Source organism: Porites lutea, chromosome 14 (genome assembly GCF_958299795.1).
Source record: "Porites lutea chromosome 14, jaPorLute2.1, whole genome shotgun sequence".
In the NCBI taxonomy this organism is placed as follows: domain Eukaryota; kingdom Metazoa; phylum Cnidaria; class Anthozoa; order Scleractinia; family Poritidae; genus Porites; species Porites lutea.
The window spans coordinates 9,947,197-9,970,178 of NC_133214.1; the positions used below are offsets into that span (position 1 = coordinate 9,947,197).

General features: G+C 40.2%; 1 protein-coding gene across 1 annotated transcript; it reads left to right on the top strand.

Annotated features, from left to right (window-relative positions):
• The first annotated feature begins 624 nt into the window (after nucleotides 1-624).
• LOC140924312 (uncharacterized) lies at nucleotides 625-22,086 on the top strand. The gene is made up of 5 exons (XM_073374342.1): nucleotides 625-878; nucleotides 7,876-8,081; nucleotides 10,837-11,038; nucleotides 11,278-11,483; nucleotides 21,417-22,086. The coding sequence occupies exons 1-5, from the start codon at nucleotides 740-742 to the stop codon at nucleotides 21,627-21,629; spliced, it is 966 nt and encodes a 321-aa protein (XP_073230443.1). The 5' UTR covers nucleotides 625-739; the 3' UTR covers nucleotides 21,630-22,086.
• The last annotated feature ends 896 nt before the right edge of the window (nucleotides 22,087-22,982 follow it).

Below are 22,982 nucleotides of genomic sequence, written 5' to 3' on the forward strand. Positions count from 1 at the left end.
GACTCCTGCCCGAGCGGCTGCGAACTGTGGCTTTCTCGGAAAATATACAGCTATTTCGAGAAAGGTTGTCGGAAAAAACGACACCCGACAATCCCGAAGGGTAATGTGGGATATGATCAATACACTGTTCCTGACACTGTAGCTGTCGACGGAACCTACTTTTCTTGCTTTCCCAATTTAGCACTCGCAAACTCATACTTCCACGGCCTGTCGTGCCATTCTTTCAAATTTCTTTGAAGAACAGTAAGCTCAAAACCACACACAGTACCTATCGGGATGCACTTTTGCCGACAACCTTTTTCGAAATAGTGTATACATACATCCCTTTGCAGGGCTTACAAGAAATATGAAAAATCAAATGAAATTATGAACTAATAATATTAGTGATAATAATAATAATAACAATTCGTGACGATACAGCAGTCCATTACTATAAGGACCGGCGGGAAAATCTTTTCCAACATGCGAACGACCGTTACCCAGCTATTTATCTGCATTTTGCGGTAGATTCAGGACTAATTTATCTGCAGAACAAGGTCCATGTTGAATAGTTGTTGTCCACCTTGAAGTAGCTGGGTGTAGCTTCTTTCGCAGTTGATTTTTAAAACTAGCCCCACTCCCCCATATCCACACTGTGTTGTTCTCTGAGCCACGGGCATGTGCAAGACGATTTGATTATAAGAAGGCATCAAAGTTTTCCACAGCTTTAAACAATATTAGGGCATCTTTTCATAGTCAAATGAGCTACGAAAGGTTTACAGGGGAAGAAAGCCAGAGCAGCGCTAGCTCCGAAATATCTTCAGCACAAACTTCATTTCCGTTGGAAGAGATGGCGAACAGAAATTCCCAGAGACCTGCACACGCAACGAGTAGATCAGGTAAGGCGATGCAAGTGGTTTTATTTAGATTTTTCACACCTTCTTTTCAAAGAAAATCTGCATATCTTTTTTACAGTATATGTATGGGCAGAAGCTTACTACGGGCTTATGATATGGGTAAGGGATGTATATCAAGTTAAGACGCGTATTACGTGGTCCTTTGTATACTCGGTACAGATTAACTGCTCGTGGTTTGTCAAGCTCAGCTCAGAGTATACTTTCGAATCAATTCAAGGTATCAAAAGAGAAACAACGTATACATGACCCTTTTAAACTGTAAATCCAAAAACCTTATCTATCTTATCGATTGCAAAAAATGCGGCAAACAGTACATTGGGGAGACTAAGCGCCATCTCCACCAACGCTTTGGGGAACATCGCCGCTCCATTTCTCAACTACAGCCACTTCCCTAATCCTACTCCTGTCTCCAAACATTTTAATCGAGCCGATCAATCTATCAACGACGTCCTTCTTATTCCCTTGAACTAATCCGTAGCAACTTACCGTGACTTTGTCAGGAAGGCACGCAAGACTCACCTCACTGACTGACAAAGAGCCTGTCATTTAATTTCTCCTTGCTATGTATTCAAATCTCGCATATGTAACGTTCATCTTTTATCTGTATTCATTTTTCCTTTATATAGCCCCCATTGATGGTTTGTGTGGCAAACTGAAATATCGGGCAAATATCATTCACCACTTTATTTGAGTTTTCTGTATTTATTTTTTCTATCACTCTTCCTGCCGTAAGGATCAGTTTACTGGTTTAAGTTTAAAATTTGGTACTCAAGATTTTACTGATTCCGGTCTACTAAGGATCCGGCGGACCCTCACTCGGGTTTGTCGTTGTGGTTTTGCCTTCATAAGTGTTTCTTTCGAACTGAACGACCCAAATTCAAGAAATGACGGCTAGCAGAGGAAACGGAGGCCGAAGTTGGTTGCTACAGGCGCACAGAGCGACGCGACCATGACAAAATCTGACTCTGAGTTTGTGTTGACAGAAACCTTGCAATTTTTACAACCCGAATCACAATTTAAGGGATAATGTTAAGAAAAATTCAAGTCAGGATATATTCAAGTACAGTCATTTTAGACTTTTTACCACACTTTACCTGCAGACAACAGTAAGTCGTTTTAGACAGAATTTGTTTAGATGACTGATTATGCAAATTATCGCGTTCCTAACGGCAAAACATTGTTTACGACGCCCTAGGAAAAGAAAAAAATTAGTCGCGCTTGACAGTATTGTTAAGAGATATCTGCCTTGTAAATTAGGTCCGTTGCGTTACTTAAATTAAGCTGTTAACGGAAACATCGATATGAAAAGCAGTGTATATATATTTTAAATTATTAGAGTTATTTTACTTCACCTGTGAAATAGGTAGTAGACTGATCCACGCACCCCTCTGCACTAATTCCATAATTGTCTACTTTTGTTTGTTTGTATTTACAGTCGAATCTCTAATAAGCGACCACCGAAAGTGCGAAAATTTAATGGTCGCTTACGAACCCCATTGGGTCTTTTTCTTTGGAAGATAATTTTTTGCACGCAATTTCTAAGTTCCATGTAGTAAAAAAAGTTCTTCGTATACTCTGAGTAGCGTTAAGTACATACAGCGAACAGAGAGATCAGACCATGCGTAAAGCGGTCGCTTACAAGAGGTTAAAAAAAATGGAAAATTATAAAACCGTCACCCCAAAAGGTGGTCGCGGTCGCTCACTAGATGTGGAAACTACAAGGCTCACAGTGAAACATTTTGGTGTTTTTGATCGGTGATCCTTTAATTTATGGGAGGTGGTTACTTACGAGCGGTGGTTGACATATGGAGGTTCGAGTGTATTAAGCATTTAGTTATTAGTATCCCCTAGCTTGATTAAGTAAAATCACTCTATTTATTCAAAATAATTTATGTCTCCGTTTCCGATTAGCTTTAATCCCCAGGTTAATTCTTCGTAACCAGCTTGCGCTGACCATTCATTCCAAATATTTCTAAGATCCGAACAAGATTATCTCGTCGTAGACAAAAATCCTTGGCCTATTTCTCGGCACGGTTTCAAAAACAGATGTTTTTCCTTGCAGATACTCCTCGAAAACTGGATAAAAACCATCAAGCGATATGTTTAGCGTATTTTTGTCTTTCTTCCGTTCAGATTTAGTTAGAAATCAGTTATTTCGTCTTCGGATAGCCGTGAATACCGTTTGTTTTTGGTTCACTCGTGTCAATAAACAGCTTGTTAGCGGCTTGGAGATGGCCTGTTGCCCTAGCAGCCTCGTTTCCAATCATATATACCATCGAATCGATGGTATATTGCTCGCATCTTCCAAATACGGTAAGCAACAGTTGGTAGAATTGGCCGGGGGGTTGGAACCAGTCAGAAACGGCGAAGATGATAGCGGAGCCTCCGTGCGCGCCAGCGTGGAGCTCCATAACTAAGAAACATTTGGTAAACTAACCGTCCGAGAAAATTTAGTTATGACGTCACCGTACGTCCTTCCGTACGGACTCTCCGGGTAGAGGTAAGTAGAAACGAATTCCTTCCGTCTCCCCTAGAGAGTTTTGTCCCCTATTGTTTCAAAAGGCTTTAGAAATGATTGACAAATCAAAATCTGTCAACTGAGCAAATGTTTGGTGGATTTTAGGGGCCGACAATTTGACTTTTGACAGGGTTATGGATGATTTCAGATAGAAATACCCCGCAGACTGATTTTGAGGTGGAAAAGCTTGCAAGGTTATAACTGGGTGAAAATATATAATATCCTGCACTGAAAAAAATATCGCTCATGACGTATATAATGCTGAAAAAAAACTCTTACACTGTCGTATGTCAGGGAAAAATTTTCTAACCCCAGAGATTTGGGAAAAAAATTCTTACTCAAACAAAATCACCCATACCCTCCCTCCCCCCAAAAAGTTACATGGTCAACCACATAGAGAGTGGGGGAAGAGGCGGATTTGACACCTCACTTACTGTTATCCATCAACAAAATGGCTGGCGCGCGTTCATCATGTTGTGGTTTTCAAGACTAAATTTTGTATTTCAAGATTGAAAATACGCCCGATAAAAGACACAAATGAAAAGAGAAAGTTCAAAAGAATGCTCAGTTTCCTTTTTGTGGGCAAACGAGAGCTTTTCGCTATGAAGTTGTAGTTTCGAGGAATTCAAGCTTGTTTTCTTCACGGCGGATCGGAGCGCTTGGCTTGTTTTCGCACGGGCGTGCGTAAATATAGATTTTGTTCATAGCTTCTCAATAGGACTTCTATAGGGCAAGCACGCGCGCAATGTTATAATGATTTTTTGTCATGTTTCAGTTTCATTTAACTTGCGTGAACGGATCCACGATCCAGTTAGTGTTACGCAAATTCATTTTTACGATTACTTATGGGTTTTGGAATAAAAAAAATTCAAGTCATTAAGGTATTCATCTGTCATTGCTCATTCATAACATTAGCTCAAAACACGATCGTGAGACTACAGATCGTGAGATTTTTAGACACACTTCTGACGGGCCACTCCCCATTCTTGAATTAAAACTAAAGTGTTGTTTTTGTACATGTTCCATTGAATTACTATTCATTTTCTTATTCAATACTTGCCATTCAAGAGTTTTGCAGTGTGCTGCTCTTTTTCCATAACTCGTGCCCTGAATACAGCTGAAACCGCTTAAATGAAGTTTGTTTTCAGTTGTTTGTTTATGGCTTTATATTCTCGCTGAAAAACTGCGCTTTACTAAAAATAAATATAAAAGAATTCTCCTCTATTCTAACGACAGGACTCGTCGGCTTTTCGAGCCCGAGTTTGTCTTTAAAAAAAAAAAGGGGTTAAAGATTGGATTTTAGTTATTGGCAGCGAAAAAGGTTATCGTTTGCTTTCTTATGTCTCTCCTCAAAGAAAATATACACGTTAATTACGGTAAAACTTTCTATCAGATATTGTGAGGCTGTATAAATGTAAAGGCTACACATACCTGTTCGTCCGGGCCCGTTGAAAAAGATAAAAAAAAAATGAAAAAGAAAATGTAATGGGCTTACAGGAACACAAAACGGCCTAATCTTCGTTTTAGGTCTTCCCTTAAACAGAAATACTGACCCTAGAAATCGTAACCAGTATATTGTTCCTATTGAAGAGACCTACAATTTCACAATTTTTTCAATTCAGGTTTGTTTGCGGGATATTTTTTTTAATCATTTAGCCCCTCCCTCTAAAGGAGAACTGATGCCGAAGGCTTCTTATTTTTATTTATTTATTTTTTTGGCTTAGAGTTTATGTTATTACTTGAAATTTGATTGCTTTTATCATAAGTATAGAAACGGAGGCTTCGCTTTTAGCCCTGGCTAAATCTATATGTTATTATATATCATCTTTGTCGTCACGGATGACAGCGGCGCGGCATGCTGCTCTTGGCATGAGTGCAGAACCCAAGTAAACGGCGAAGGACTTTACGGCTATGCGAAGACGGAAGAGCATAATAACTGACTTACAATGATAGCAAGAATGCATATATCCTATTGGGCGGTTTAGTGTGTAGTATCATGATAATATTTTACGAGCCACGCTGTATTTTGGCTTGCTCGTAGAGCTACTCAATAAGAGATTTATTATTCCACGAAGATGGGTTGCAGATAAAACTCAGTAAATGTGCACGCCTACTTATCACGGGAATGCGTGACATACTAACGTGACTCCTGTGCAAGTCCAGTTTTCGCACGCTTGATCTACCACCAAGTCAAGGAGCTACTTCGTCAACAGCGGACGTAAAACTGGTTGAGCCTATAAATAATACCGGTCAGAAGGAAAGCCGAGAGGTACTGGAGACGACTTTCCGATTCTGCTGCCTCTCGGAAATTCTCGGTAAATCCAAAATGATGTCTTAGTCCTGACTTGTTTGTCGACTTGTGCACTAGCTCGTATTGTAAAAGAAGGGCAATAATGCGAAGAAAAGTAAGGCTTTGAAATATGCTAGTTTGAAATCCCATTCTATGACCAACTTAGAGGTTCGTTTGGAAAGCATTCTTGAATAGAATTGTATCGGATGAGATACAGCTTTTGTGCATGAACTTTGTCCCTCTAACCGGTATTACGTCAGATGGAAATACCGCTCAGAGGGTCACACTAGATAAGTAAGGAATATGACCTCTACAGGGTGTCCCAAAAGTTCGTTCCTCTACTTTATAAGTCTCTATTTCAGTACGATTGGACCAGGTTAGCAAATAATTTCAACAAAAGTTGTGTCTTTCAATCTAATTCACTATTTTCATACTTGTTGTGCCACCTTTTGACTCGTATACATGTATCCGATTTGTGTACTTCCGCGCCAAAGATGCGCGTGCGCGAGTATATTTTCCAGCCACTATTTTTTTTTGTATTTTACAGGGTGTACCAAAAGTTCGTTCCTCTGATTTCATGCACTATATCTTTTGATCAAAACTTTCTTTCTACTTGAAATTTCTAGAAGATGTTTATTTCACTATCGAGAACATGTATTCAGAATTTTAGTAACTGACATACCCTTTTTGTTGTTGTTGCTTTTTTCTTTATCACATTCTGTAGCCGTTGCGGCATGAAGTGGAATACATACAGCGTGTAGACCACAGGTGACCCATTTTGAGCTTTTTTATCACATGTTGCGTAGGAGCCAGTTCAGCTCCCAAACAATGTTTCTTTGGTTTAGGCAGCTAGAAAAAATATATATATTGGGCATCCATCCAAAAAAGATAATCGTCCCTTTCGATCACAGCAAGGCTTTTGGACTTCTTTACAAATTTAAGACCAGCTGGACGTTACTTGGCAGACTAAGCAGAGTTTTTTTTTTGGCCATCTCAGGGGCCTCTAATTTTTTAAACATTTTAAACAACTGTTCATTACCCTTTCTGGACTTGGCTTGCTAACTATGTGAGAGTTTCCTCGTGGACTCTCCTGTTTTGTATCTAGCCTTCTTTAATACTATTTTACCTGCTTAATTCAGGCCTTTTGGTCTTCCCCCTCGTTTCTTGCCTTCAAAACCTTCATTTCCCCATGATCATTTTACCACCCAACATTCGGATTTTTCCAGTTTTTTAGCAGTTTCTGTAACAGATAAGCCAGTAAATCGAGGTACACATGCTTATGCTCTCACGTAGCTGAACGTTTTTGCGTTAAGTGGGTTTATCGTTTTTTGATATTCACAAAAATCAAGGAAGGAGTTCGAGCAATTCGGGCTATAAAATACCAAAAATGAAGGCTGGAAAATATACTCGCGCACGCGCACCTTTGACGCGGAAGTACACAAATCGAATATTCGAGTCAAAAGATGGCACAACAAGTACAAAAATAGTGAATTAGATTGAAAGACACAACTTTTGTTTAAATGATTTGCTTACCAAGTCCAATCGTACTGAAATACAGACTTATAAAGTAGAGGAACGAACTTTTGGAACACCCTGTATTTAGTCTCAATTGGATTTTTACGACATACTTTAAGGCTTTTCTGTGGAGGTTTTCTCCAGATCTACACAACGTTAGACTTAAAATATAGTTATTGTTAAGAATTCTGTTTGAAATAGGTAATTACTTTTTTCCTTAACTGTAATTCCTATTTTTCATAACTGCTTAGTTGAGGTGTGACTAGTACTTAGATGTGATATTGTGTCATTGTTATCTTAGTGATCTTCGTGATTAGTAGGAATTATTGACCTATTTTATTTATTTATTTATTTATTTATATTTATTTTTTGTATTGTTAGTGTTTTTGTTAGCTATTGGAGTTGTAAATTAGTTATTTTATTTCATTATCTCCCGTATATCTTGTGTGGTTGATAAATGTAAACAAAAAACTAGCATATTGAAAAGCCTTACAAGTCAAACAAGCCTGGACTAAGACGCCATATTGGATTTACCGAGAATTTCCGAGAGGCAGCCGAATCGGAAAGTCGTCTCCAGTACCTCTCGGCCGCCCCTCTGACCAGTATTATTTAGGTACAACCGTCACTTTGCCATTCTTTCCTATTTCAATTCACAGTTGATATGGATTTTCTCGCGTCAATTACTCCGCCCGTGGTGAGTCAGCCTCAGACCTTCATGGGAGCCAATTTGGACCCAACTTCAAGAAACACAATGGCTGGACTACCAGCTACACACATGACTGGCACAACTCTGCAATATACTCTCAAACAAACTGCTGATCAGCTACAACGTTCAGTTCAGGGAGAATTTGTGTCTCTGAAGGTTAGGAACGACTCAGCTCCTTAGTATATTATAGTGTGCTATTACAATGATGTCCACGTAGGAAGCGGTGGGAATAGAAATCGGCAGTTTCCATTGCATGCTGGAAAGCTGGTAACAATGTGCGACATACGTCAGCGATATTAAATAACCCTCGTATAATGTTGAAGTCTCGAGTTTTCTCTCTTCTCCCTCTGATTCTACATGGTGGCAAAGGCTTTAACCACCAAACGCCAAAAAATAGAATGGGAAACCAACCTTACTAGCAAGAGAGAATAGCAGTTAGGTAGATGAAAATCAGCCTCAGCCTGTAAATCCTCTCTCGCTCCCGACCAAATTTGAAGGCGCGAAGTTTACTTGGTACTACGGAAAAAAATAATTGACATGTAATGGATCATGAACTTTACTTTTTAGGGGACCGAAATTGCGACATGTTACAGAGCGATGTACGTAACTATATAATTGTAACCCAATTCGGCCAAAAAATAGAACTAAAATTTACGTTCCGAGCTAGTTTATTACATATCACACCTACTTGCCTCTAGCTAACAAACTAACCGAAAAAATAGTCTTATCAGGTGTGATACACCTTGGCATTTCATGTTATTCACTGGTTTATATGACTCGTAAAACGAGATATCAGCGACCAGGTGGTCACCAGGTGATAGAGTGCCGCTAATATAAAAGCTTTTACTAGGAAGGGTTTCTTGAAGATATAGCGCAAAAGCCCTAGGATAACGTTAGCTTTTGTGCCAAATCAAATCGCACGTGCCTCTTGTGGCGGACGATATTAATTTCTTCGGTCAGTCACGATCTGGAAACAGGCAACAGCAAACGCACACTTAGCCGATGCGAAGAATCCAGGAAAGAGCTCTCTAGGAATGACCGTCCCTGTTTTAGGTGCGAACGCCAGAAACACGACAGTAGGTATTGTCCAGCTGAGAAAACATTTTTAGTATCTGTAACCAAAAGGGACATTTTCAGTCCGTCTGTCTCGGCAAGAAACCTCCGACATGTCCGAGAAGGGCACATGACGTAGAAGAAGAAGAGAAAATACTCCTCCTTGGATAGATCGGCGGTGACAATAGTTATACGTCTGCACAGATAAGAGTGAATTGCCATGCAACTCATGATCACTTCAAACTCCACACGGGAGTAGCAACGATAATTCTAAACAATGACACCCGGCTGCTACAAAGTGTTGAATTAGCCAGTTTCTACAAGAGATTAATTATAACCAAGACGGATTCTATAAAGCCTTGGACTAAGCACTCAACTCCCAGTGAAAGGTCTATGCTACGCAACATTACAGACATGATGGCAGAGAAAAATGAGAAACTCAGGGCAGGTTTCGATCAAACCGTTCTGCCTTGTAGCCAGATCCGCTGGGACCAAACAGCCGAGAGCTCTGCTAGTCTCTGACTTCACCCTTTACGCGTCAAATACCCCCACTCTGCCAAGGCCTTGGTCTCCACTGATATCCAAATCTCCACAGACACCTGTGCCAGCAGCTAACCTAGGAACAACTTCGGAAGAGTAGATCCTTTTACCCAGTCCAAGCCCTTAGTTCAGGAAGGACTGTGAAGCCTCCTAAACGCTTACATCTTGTGTCGAACATTGACTGTATGTGCCTTAGTGGCACACATAAACTTTTGATTTTCGTGGCTTGTTGTTCTTTCGTTTTATTGATCATACCTTTTTCTTTTAAGGTGGGGGCGGGGGAGGGGGAAGTTCAGGCAGTTCCCTGTGCATGCAGTGAAACTGATTACGCCGTTGTGTTGTTCGAAGCTTGTCTTCTTTGTCGTCTGATACTACAGAGCAAGCCTGAAATTCTGGTATTAATTTAGTTAAAGAAATTGCAATGGTCTATTACTATTATTATTATTATATATTATTATTATTATTATTATTATTATCAACAATAATATTATTACCATTATTAATTATTTTTATTATTATTATTATTAATATTATTATTCAACCACGTGAAGACATGTCCTGGACATCGCTGGGTCAAATCACTGCGATCTAATTTTGATAGAAATCCTCAATGGGATACGCCACCCTTTCGTCTTGTGAGGTGGAATTCGAAACAAAAACTCAGGGGGTCGAGTGGTGGCAACAGCTAGGTACCCTTACACTAGTAAGACGGTTATTTATATACCTTTATTAAATATACTTATGAAGTCACTGGTAATCCTTGAAGTCTGATTGGCTCCCGGCAGTGTGATTTACTCACGAATCACATTTTTTCTCTGTTCCAAATCGCATGTTTCAAATTCGAGTGATGTTGCTCTAAATCGTATCATTTCTGTTTTTTACATAATATAAAATAAGATGTAAATGTATTTTCGGTTCCGCTTTTTTCTTTTCTTTTTTTTTTTTTTTTTACAAACAATCTACTGAAACAATAGAATATTAATACTGACTCAAATCCTATATTTGGGTGTTTCAATTTGCGCTTTCAAAATAAATGTAATAAAGTAGTAATTTTACTTTGAGTATTTTGAAATCACGTGAATGATTACAGAGTAAACTGTGCTCCACTCAGTCCAATTGCCATTATTTATTTTCATGATTGACAGTGTAATGACCACATTATCGTAGTAACATAAAACAAACTTCAAGTTTGTCTAATTTCCTTGCAAACGAAAAGTTGTAATGCGCTAATAGTGTTGCAAATATATAGTACAGGATGTGTGCCTAATTAAATCCATCAATAACAGGAATTTATGGACTCCACCTTTTTTTCTCATAGGGTAATATGAGTTACAAAGATCTCTTGGTGGGGCTGATACACAAAGATGAAAGTTTTGAAGCATTGAATAGCTTCAAATTTATGAAGTACATCAATCTACAGTTTTGTGATGATACTGGCACCATACTGAGCCAGCGCTCTGGTGGCATTTGCCTTGTAACAAGTAGGAGGATTCTTTTCTTATCCTCGCAGGTTACCGTCGGTTAGTATTGCCATAACCGGGACCAACCAAGTCAAAAACAAACCAACAAACAAATAAGCATAGAGCAGTTGAACCAGAGAGGAGAGAAAGAGTTGTTTTGAAATTGGAAGAGTAACAATTCACTCACTATTGATGCTTTTTTGTTTGTTTGTTTGTTTCCTTTCCTTTTCTTTTTCTTTTTTTTTTTGTTTTTAAGCAAATATTGAAAAAAGTAAACTAGTTCTTTTAAAATTTGTCAGGAACGTCCTTGTCTCCATGGGGTGACCCTAAACAACTGCCAGGAGGATATTCTATTACGTCGTCATGTAATGACACCACCTATTACCAACCCATACCCCTGCGCTGTTTACGCAGTGTGGAGATATCTGGGGAGGCTGGAGTCCGGGCAGAAGCAAAATTTCATGGTGTGGAACCAAGCTGCTATGGATGGTGTGGACTGTGTGGGGTATACCAGTTGATTTGTTCCTAACAGAGAGCTAGAATCACGTTAATTTCCGGGCAACGCCAAACGTAAGATTTAAGGTGGCAAATTTTCTAATAACGGATGATTTTAGTATTTTTTTTTTTTTTATGGATGAACCTGACATAAATACTTCTTATTGTGTACATATAATAAATAGTAAACAACAAGTAAAGAAATAACTTGGTCGTGTAGTGCAAATTGGCGTTTAGCGCTTGACGTGATTCTAAATCTCTTTGCTAACTGCAGTTTACCATAAAAAAGAAGCTTAACTTATTATTACTAGACTTCGCAGCCAATGAATACATTCCTCCTAGTTGAACGGGTTCTAACAGATCTAAAGTATTGCATCTATACTATGGAGGGGGGGGGGGGGAGGATATCATTCAAAAGTGGTACGAGTGCTCGATTGATGATCACGATCGATATCACGGTCGCTAGGATTGAGTTTTTTCGATTGGTGGTTGAGAATGAAGATCTTTATGGTCGAGATTGTCGATTGATTGATGAGAACCACGATCGTGATTACCCTAAAGCATACATGCCAACTCTCCCGGATACGACACCGATTTCCCGGTCTCCCGGATAAAATCGAAATTCGAATTTTCTTTGATTCATAGTTCGGTTTTGGGGGTATTTTTGTACGTATTTCATCACTGACAAAGACTATCTCGCCAATACAATCATAACAGCGAATTGTGGTCTATACTCCATGTCAGACTTAATATAATGTCCTAAGCCGTTTTACGCCACTTCCGCTCTAGACGTCTCCTTTTGATTTTCTCCGAGGCCACTTCCCGGTTGTTCCAAGGGGCTGATGTGCTTATGGTTACAACACGTTGCTTAAGGGGAGCATGGTTATTCAATACAGAACACAAAATTTCGTCATATTGTTCAGTCAAGACTTTCAAATCTTCGGATTCATTCTGCAAACGACTGGAATCACAAATATCCCTAAAAAGAAAATCCATGTCAATACAACGCAGCTTGCGAAAAGTTACTCTTTTCTTAACAAATAGCGAGGTTTCTGGAGACGCAAATCACAGTGCACTGGATAGTGATCAGCAATTCCAGGGTGCCTAATCCTGTCATGGATGATTAATGAGTCTTAGATCTAGTGATAAGTAGATCAAGGGTATGACCTTTCTTGTGGGTGGCTCCATGAACAAGTTGTCTCAACCCAAAAGTATCCAACATGTCTAAAAGAAAACGCTTGGCGTGACTGTTAGGAGGATCATGAAGATGAAGGTTGAAATCGCCCGCAATTATTAGGCTCTTAGAGTAATCAGCCAGCAAGCGCTCTAAAAACGCGAGAATTCTTCAAAGAAAAGTGGATACTAAGGTGCTATCGTCTGGAGGACGGTAACAGTGCACAGGATACGAGCACACTCGATGTTCTTCAAACGAGTATCCATTAGCTCAAACGTCTCAAATTCTTCACTGACGGAGGTGTGTACATCAAGGTTTTCCTTGAATAGGAATCCAATACTTCCTCCAAAGGTGATAGAATCATGTCCAGGAACATGAAGAAAAAGATAGCCTGTAGGACACAAAGTTCCAATTTCTACTGCGTCCTCATTACCCGGTTTCTGCCAAGTTTCAGTTATCAAGAGTGTATCTAAGGCATGATCAACTGTAAAATCCTTTACAGTCAGTGCCTTATTTCTGACTGATCTGACGTTGAGTAAGCACAAAGACATAGGTTGTGATTGCTACATTATCATAACATTCGTAAAATACGCAGGATTCCGGGCATGCATGGTTGAATGGTTGACTGATTCGGCTTTCGGTGGCGCGTAAGAACAGGAATCATTCTACCAGTCGTAGCGTTCACTGGACCAGGCATCGTGTGGACATCGCCACTGAGCAGAATAGTTAACTCCAAGAAGTTGAACGGTGCTACGCTGTTAGAGTAATAAATAATATTACTAATCAACCATTTTTTCTTGATAATTAAACGTATTGTTGGTTGGCCTTTCACACATGCAACTCCAAACATTTCATTGTTCGCATGCAAGTAACGTAGGTCTCCTGGGGACAAGTCAGAGCTGTTCAGTTTTGCAATGCAAATACGGCTAAGCTTGCGACACGGATTGGAGTCAGTGCCAGAGTAAAACGCTTGAATTTCGGTGATATGGTCCACAGACACTCTTGGAAATTGCATATCCAGGCTCCAGCTTTGCTTATACATCCCTAGCCTGCGTAGCAGGCGTCGAAAGGGGTAGGGGGTAGGAAATAAGGAGGAAGGGAAAAAGGGGAGGGGGATTGGGGAGAGGGGGAGGGGACGCCTGCTCTAAGAACCCCCTTTTGTTCATATCTGCGGACGCTGGCGTCCGCAATTTCCTGATTGGCTGAGCCGTAATGAGTAACATATTGAAATGCGCGTTTCACAAATCAACAAACAGTCGAGATGGCAGCGGTAGACGTGGATGTCGTAGAGAGTGCTTTGAGAGATGTGAATTTATCTAGTGGTAGAGAAACTGTTTTAAAACTAGAGCAAGAATCAGCAGTAAGGGCTCTTTTAGCCGACAGAGATGTTCTGGCGGTTTTGCGGACCGGATACGGCAAGAGTTTTATTTAACAAATGTTTGTACGCGCAAGGAACTACCAGCTAAATGGTAATGCGGCGATTCTCGTCATTTCGCCACTGAAAAGTATTATCGAAGACCAGTTGCAGGAGATGGAATTGTTGGGCTTATAGAGCTTATTTAAGGGATTAGGCGCCCATCCAGCGAAAGATTTAGCCAATTTATCGAACGATGACATTCGCCGATGTAACTTAGCAATAAAAGAGGGTGGTTTTACCTCATGCCAAAATGCTGCTTATATCCAATAAAGTTGTTTTTATCTGCTGGGTAGATTATGCTCTGGTCTGCATTTATACTGAGCAAATGTTATTTAAGCCGCATGTTTCACACTGAGAGGTCATGACATACATATCGATTGACTGTAGTTATTGTTTTCTGGTCGGCAGGATTTGCCCTCTGATGCAAGCGCAATTTCTTTGAGCTCTTTTGAAGCGTAAAGCTTTTTTATTACGGCTGAATAAGGGTTCCAATGTTCTCCAAAGTGCCTTCTGGATCTGAATAACTAAGCGAATTTCTTTAGTCCGTGATTGTAATGGTCCGTTCTGCATGGCGAGTGTAGCGACACTTGATTGACAGCAAGCGTAATCGGATTACTAGAAAATTGGTAGGCGTTATGCAAAAACATAGGCTCTTAGAGCAGGTGCTCCCTTTCCTTTTCCCTTTCTCCCTCCCCCCTCCCCCCTCCCCTTCCCCTTTTTGCGCCTGCCACGCAGGCTAATACATCCCCTACGAATGTCACATTTAGTTAGAGTATATCTACCAGGGCAGAAAAAGAACCAAATCACAGGGAAGAAAAACACGTGATGCCCCATCTCAACGCATGCAAAATCATTAACTTCTGAATCGATGCATTTGACTTCTGGATCCCCAATCGCCTTTATCGCAGTAGCCATAGTTTTGGTTAAGGACTGTGTAAATGTATTTGTTAGAGAGAAGTAGATATTTTTTCAAAGGTTTAAATTGTTAGACACAGGCAAATAAATGCCCCTGTGTTGATGTTAGACATAGGCAAATTAATACACCAGTGTATTTGATAGACACAGGCAAATTAATGCCCCAGTGTATTTGTTAGACTCAGGGAAATTAATGCCCCAGCGTTGTTGTTAGACAAAGACAAATTAATGCTACAGTGTATTTGTTAGACACAGGCAAATTAATGCCCCAGTGCTGAAGTGGGGCACAGGCCAATTTATGTCCCAGTGTATTTGTTAGACAGGCAAATGAATGCCCCAGTGTATTTGTTAGACTCGGGCAAATTAATGCCCCAGTGTTGACGTTAGACACGGACAAATTAATGCCCCAGTGTTGACGTTAGACACAGGCAAATTAATGTCCCAGTGTTGATGTTAGACAAATGCCCTAGTTTATTTGTTAGACACGGGCAAATTTTTTGAAATATCATTTAGCATGCCTATAGCTTCAATGCTCAAGTTTACAGATATTTCCTGAGGATTTAATCTTTTAAATTGCACAAATAGTGGGTAGACAGTCAGATCCTTTTTAGGCTTCGATTTATCAAGTTTATAACACACAAAGCTCAACAGTTCTACGAGTTAGATGATAAGTGTAGGATTAGGCTTGCATTGCATGCTGGGTTGCAGGTCGGACATCTTGAATAAACTTCGTGCTAGCTTGTGTTTACTCGAAGTCTCCTTTCTTCTTCGCCTGATACTACATGGTGGCAGTGGCCTTGACCCATCCATCGCCATAAAACAGAATGGGAGACCAACCCGAAGATGCTCCTGCAGTTGAAAATTCGCCTCCACCCGTTAATCCACCTATACAGCCTATAGCCTACAGCTTCTGGTCTTCAAAACAAATCAAACCAGGAACAGGTGGGAAAATTTCTCTATGCAATGGGCGATTGTACGCATGACATCGTCAAAACGAAGCAACCGCTCCCTTTGACGAAAAAAAAACAGCCCTCAATGGTTATTTTGCAGCCCGCCGAAAAAGACAAAACCCCGGTGAATCCGTGGACACCTTTATTCAAGACGTATACCGCCTCGCCGCAAATTGTGAGTACGGAACTCTAAAGGATGAACTTATAGAAGACTGAATTATTGTTGGAGTCCTCGATGATACACTGTCCAACCGCCTACAAGCTAAATCTGACCTCACTCTCGCGGACGCTGCTCGCATGAGCAGACAAGCTGAAGCAAGAAAACAAAATCGAACCGTTGCCCGTGGGGTAGAAACTCAAAATGAAGTCGATTACGTTAGTCAGCCACGCTCTCACAACAAGCAACAAACAACCCACCTGTACGTCCAAAAAAAGAGCCCTCCAAGAATGACCGTCCCTGTTTTTGGTGTGGACGCCAGAACCATGACAGGAAGTATTGCCTAGCTAGAGACACTACTTATTGTAACTCTAACAAAAAGGGACATTTCCAGTCTGTCTGTCTCAGCAAGAAACCTTATCCGAGAAAGGTACATGCAGTAGAAGAAGAAGAGGAGGAAGACATACACTTCCTCGGTGAGATCGGCAGTGATAAGAACTATTGGTTCTACACAGATAGGAGTGAATGGTCGTACAACACGCTTCAAGCTTGACACAGAGGCGGCAGTGACTGTTCTTAGCGATGATGTCCAGTGGCTACAAGATGTTGAATTAACCAAGACATCCCAGGTTCTAAGCGGTCCTGGAAACAATCAACTGCCCATGAAAGGTCTGTTCAATACGACACTAAAGTACAGAGAATCAAAGTTAACTGAGCCTATATATGTGGTGCATAATCAGAAGTGTTCGTTACTCAGCAGGAGAGCCCGTGTTGAACTAGGGCTCATAAGACGTGCTGACAAAGATGTCGGAGAGGTGAACACGGGGCTAACAGATTACAAAGCCGAATTTCCAGCGCTCTTCGATTTTGCGAAATTTGCGGACTTCACGAAGCCCTTCTTGGCCTTTTCTCTTTGTAAAAGTAGAATTTTTAAAAATTTGGTATTCCTGCTATTTTTGCTATATTTGTTACTCAATCTTTTCACATAGCAAGAAAAATTCTTCTCACTTTTGCGATTTTTGCGACATTTGCTATTTCCTCTATACTTTTCTGAAAGCAGTTTTCTTTAAATCTTTTTTCCTAAAATTGCGAAAACAATTTGCTAGCAAATTTTTGCTAACAAAATCGATCCTGGACATAAGTGCAGGACTCTCCACACAAATCGGTGAACTGATCACCCGATGCCACACATGTGCCAAGGAACAACCAACCCCCAGAGAACCACTTAAGCCTTTGTCCTTCCCAGCCCGCCCCTGGGAGAGGGTTGCAACAGACCTGTATGATTTTCAAGGAAGAATATATATAATCGTGGTTGACTATTACTCAACGTGGTTTGACATAAAGGAACTCTCTGATGAGCCTTCTCATTCAGTTATAAAAACACTCAAGGAGGTTTTCGCCACACATGGCATTCCACATGTCACAATGTCAGACAACGGGCCACAGTATACTGCAGAGGCCTTTCGACAGTTTGCAGAAGCGTACCATTTCGCACATGTTACTAGTTCACCAAATACCTCCACGCGAACGGCGAAGTCGAAAGAGCCATTCGCACAGCAAAATCCGCGCCGAGAATAAACGAAGACATCTTCAGCGCCCTCTTGACTTACAGGTCAACTTCTCTACAGAATGGGTACTCAACCAGTGAACTACTAACGGGACACCGTCTGCAAACCTAGATACCAACTCATCCAGCCAATTTGTACCCTAATGTGCAGAGAAAAGACCGCCAGTTAGTAGAAGAAAAGGAAAGCTCGTATCAGTTGAACCAACAGCGCAACTTTGACAATCGTCAAAAAGCAAAGGAACTGCCAACACTTGAACAAGGTGACCGAGTTTGGATAAGAGATCAAGTTCGGTGTGGCCTGGTGAGAGACGAGAAAACTGAGAAACCCTGATCTTACCTTGTCACAACAGAAAGGGGCACACTCCCACGAAACCGCTCTGCCTTAGTAGCCGCAGCAAAACCCGCTGAGACCGATCAACACTCAGCAATGCCAGCCGGTGATGTCAATCCTGCCTCGCTAGCACGTGTCACCTCTGAATTGCCAGTGCCCAGCACTGCTCTGAGGCCTCAGACTCCGCAGGTGCCCCCATCACCACAGACAGCTGTGCCAGTAGCTACCCTCGGAACAACACTAGAAGAGTGCGTACCTCCACGAAGTCCAAGCCCTGCAGTCCCTGTATCTCCGCTACTATTTTTTTTTTCGCTTCTGCACGCTTCCTTTCTTTCCGGAAACGGGTCTATTCCTTGACTAACTATTCGGGACCTGAAATCTCTCTAAAAAAAACAAATAAATAAAATAAAGGTTTAAATAAACACTGAAACAATACTATTGATCAAAAACCGTAAAAATTCCTAAAACAAACCCCTCCGTTTATAAGCCCCTCCGAACAGAAATCCCCGATTAAAATCTAAACGCAAAAAAGCTTCTACAGTGGAACCTCGCCTTACGGACACCTCGATTATACGGTCACCTCTTTATCACGGCTAGTTTTTTTTCGGTCCGGCAAAACGCCTATACATTTCCTTATAAAAAAAAACCGTTAGTGCGGTCACCCGTTAATACCGCCAACGGCCACATTTTAAAATCCCAAACAGTAGAATCTCTTGTAATTTCACCCCGTTAATACGGCCATCCGTTCGAAATTTAGAAAATTAAAATGTCTGTGAGATGTCATTTTATTGACCAAGTGATCTGAGCTTATTCTTGTACTGCTTTCAGACTACAGTACACTTAAAACGCACTTGTGGCGATTTATAGCCGAATTTTAAAAGAGTTTCACGTACTGAAGGAAAATTTTGAGTATTTTTTCAATTACTGTACGCGATATCTACATTCCGGTTGTTAACAGCACGGTGAATGCGATGTTGGGTGTATTTGTCATTACGGCCCTCAATCCATGAAATTTGAGCCAGCCCCTGTAATACGGCCACTCTTTTAATACGGCCAAATTTTTGTTGAGCCATTAGTGACCGTATTAACGGGGTTCCACTGTGGTAATGTCCGTCCTGTATAAATTAAAGGCCCTTAAAGGAGGCCCTGAAAAATATAGGTCCTGATTGTCAGAATGTTGGGTATTTTCTCTAAAAACTCGAAAAAAAATGTTTGGTCTATCAAAAGTGAGTGAAAATTTAATTAGTGAAATAAAATTTGTCTCTTAACTTAATCAAAGTTGGCCTCATATTTGGGATTTTAACTCGCTCAGTCTGTCTAATGTAGGTGAACTCTCGCGAAGTTGAATTCTTTGCAAAAATATTCGAGTTTAAAAAGAGAAAGAGAAATTCGCCGTAGTCAGGAGCCGATTACCTCCTGCCGTGGTATGTTCACGTTGTCGATAAAACGTGCGAAATTAGGAATTTTCACGTCGTAGTCGCACATTGACGGCAAAGAAATGTACAATTAGCATGCTCCATGTATAAGGTTGTTGTTTTGCCAATCGGCTAAAGACCAAAAACCTATTTTTTTTTTCTTTGCACGTAATGTCACGTTCTTGATTGCATATCGAAATTTGTTCTAACTGCCGCGTTCGTGTATGGTAGCGTTATACAAGAGCACAGCATAATACGGCTGACTGATGTCGCATGTCCTTGCGGATTCAGTTTATTTACCTGTTATGCGACCTGAACAACGTTGATAACGAAGCAAGTTGACGGTTTTGTATGGAGAGGGATTTTCAAGATGGCACAACTGCAAGAAACAAGATAGCATTTCGAAACATTATGTGACGACAAAGAGGCCAGGAAGTGAGGCGGAATCAAAGGGGCTTACACTATCCCCCTCTTCATTTTTCAATCTCCGAAAATGTTATATTTCCGGTTAAAGAATCATAATTTGATAAAGTGACGTAATAATGATGTCATTATGATGGAAATATCATATTTTGGTGAACTCTTACTCGTGGTTATTCGTCGTCACTATCAGTCTCTCGTGTTTACTTTTAGACACTATCTCTTATTACCGCAGATTGTCATAAACCTAACCGTAAAGACGGCAAATGGCCGTGGAAGTCTAACGTCTCCGGCAAATGCCTGAACGGGCCTAAGCCTCTCGGGAAGGAGGTGTCAAAACGGAACCTCTATAGTTTAAGCTGCTATTTAGCGGCTACTGTCGTGGAAACTGATAGTGCGTATGGATATCCCGTTCCCCTTTGTTGACCATGATCCTAATTTTCGTCGTCGCAGTTTTATAACAAAATCTTTCCTCTGGCTTCCCCACTACGCTTAGCAATAGGTGACTCAAACCATCTTAAAGTGAGCTCTCTCATTCCATAAACATAAAACTAATTTCCAGCAGGAAACGTGGCCAAAACACGGGGTCCGCCAACAAAAGCAAATACTCACGATAATGAAGTCCAACAATGCCACATCAGTTGATTTTTCCAGCGTTTACATATCCAAAAATTTGTTCAACGATTTGATGTAGGCCATTTCAGGAGAGTGTTATGAGGAAACCAAGCTCTGCGAATTCATCTGCAGTTTATAGTCCGTAATGCAGCGAAGTAAGGAAACACCGCGGCGCATCATAACCCACGTGAATCATAGAGTCCATAAACGTCCAAAGAAGTTAATTGATCTAAATAAAAGTTACAAATTATAAATATATTTGCATGACTATAATTATGATAGGTTTACAAATAGTTTTGGCTTGTATTTCCACAGTTTTGTTTTCTTTTCAACAGATTTCAGCTAAGGTCTGCAACATTTATAACAATGATAATGCAATGCAATGATTACTACAGTCAATCAAGTGTCATCAGCATGATTTGATAACAAATTAAGATCAAACATACATGAACATAGAAACATCCCCTACTCGCACATAGCTTCGCTAATCGAGGCGGGAAGAGGGAAACATAAGGTATTTCACTAGGAATTAAGAAATTAAGAAAAGGAAAGGAAAAGAAAGATAGATCTATATAAATGACACAAGAAGATGGACGGAAGTTATTACTGGCAATTACAGAATTACAAACTTATGTTACATTTCATGTCATCTTGCTTAGTTAATAAATTAAAGTATAGGTGTGTCAACGTATAAGTATCCTCCAATTCTAAAATGTGTAAAAGGAGCTGATCTAAAGAAGCTTTAAATTTGTGTTCAGGGAGTACTCGCATACTTTGAGGAACACTGTTCCAAATTCTTGCACCAAATCTAGAAAATGAATATTTTAACAAATTCAACCGATCTGTTGCGTCGCCCTCGGGATTCCAACCCGGGCCACATTGGTGGGAGGCGAGAACCCTCATCACAACATGTCCACTGCTTTGCAACCTAATATACACCAGCAAACATTAGCAACACCCTAATAAACACAATATTTTCCAGGATTTGTGTCCAGACTCTGGAGCACTAAAGCGATGGAGACCACTACCAATCAGTCGCAGCCAAGTTCAAGAAATGCGAGTTACTGTTGGACTTTTGATGCCACCTTGGGATCGCAAGATGTTCCTCAAAATTTTTGTTCATCCAAATGTTCCTTTGCCTGTGACCAGAGATTTTGTTGCTTTACTGCAAAAGAATTCTCCAGGCTTGTGTTAGATTACAGAAAGTATGATAGGTTTACAAATAGTTTTGGCTTGTATTTCCACAGTTTTGTTTTCTTTTCAACAGACTTCAGCTAAGGTCTGCAACATTTGAAATGTTTAAAACATATTCGAAATTTACTTTTAATAAATTAAGAACGTAAAAAAGGGTGATTTGGTAGTTAATTATGCCTTTCATCTGAATTTTAAGTTTTTAGTACTTTTGCGTGAATAGCTTGATTTGCGTTGATTAATTTTTTACTTCAATATTTGTTTTTAATTATGAGCATATATACAAGTATTAAATATAATGGTAATGCTTATGACTTGTTAGTCTGTTAATTCTACATCATAAACCTGTTTTTCCTTCCTTTTATGCCTGCACTGTTGGTGTCTATTTACTGGAAGCTCAGTGCTGTAATTTTTCAATTAATGCCAGAATATTGTTACATTTTAAAATGAGAATAAAACAATACCCATAAAAAGCGTCCGTTCCCCAAGTGCCTTCCCTGCATGTGAAAAAGGCTGACTTTTCGCGTGCGAATTGTCAGCGGAAGACTTAAAAAAAGAACGTAACTTTAATGGGTCAGCATTACATCCCCTCGGCCGTAGCCCCTTGCTCCTCTCATGAAATTTTCTGCTTTAATATCATAGGTGACGAATTACTCCTTAATTTTGCGTGAAATTTCAGCGTTAATTTTGTAATTTCACATGTGAAACTACAAAATTGCCATGGCAACCCTTCCGTACGTCCCAGTGTCAAGATGGCGACGAAGTTTTAAAATGCTGTGAATTAAATGAAGATGTCAGGGCACAAAAAGACGCTTTAGAAAACCTGAACACACAAGAGCACATCAAGAAGGATTCTAACAGGTATTTTGCCGAAAAAGTCTGAAAAATTCTGAACTTTATAAGCCAAATTTGAAGTCTAAACATTTGAGAGAGTGGAGTTCTCGATCGATACAATCCAGGATAAACATGTAAAAAAATCCAAGATTGCTAACCTAATTCGTCACCCATGATATTAATAGGTAATCAAATGGTATAAAGGCTTGGGAAATTATCAGGATTTGGACAAAACGCGCGTGAAATTATTCCCTAATTTCACTCGTCACCATTTGATTACACATACTTATATCACACTTAGATGATATTTCAAGCTGGAAATGTTTATGAAAGTGCAAGTCTCTTAAATTTCAAAGAAAAAAATTGATACGAAAAACAGCAAGATTCAAGCCCACGACCCAGATGGTCCAGTATACTACGCTAACTACTAGACCGCTGAGGATTTGCTGAATAGAGATGAAATAATTTAAGTACATATAGCATCAACCCCAACCCAAAAAAAGAAACTAACCAGTTTAGAAAC

Coding starts and splice junctions, on each gene's coding strand:
- LOC140924312 (XM_073374342.1), top strand. CDS start 740: ATGAGCTACGAAAGGTTTACAGGGGAAGAAAGCCAGAGCAGCGCTAGC. Junction 879..7,875: donor ACACGCAACGAGTAGATCAG/GTAAGGCGATGC, acceptor TTCAATTCACAG/TTGATATGGATTTTCTCGCG. Junction 11,484..21,416: donor GATGGTGTGGACTGTGTGGG/GTATACCAGTTG, acceptor AATATTTTCCAG/GATTTGTGTCCAGACTCTGG.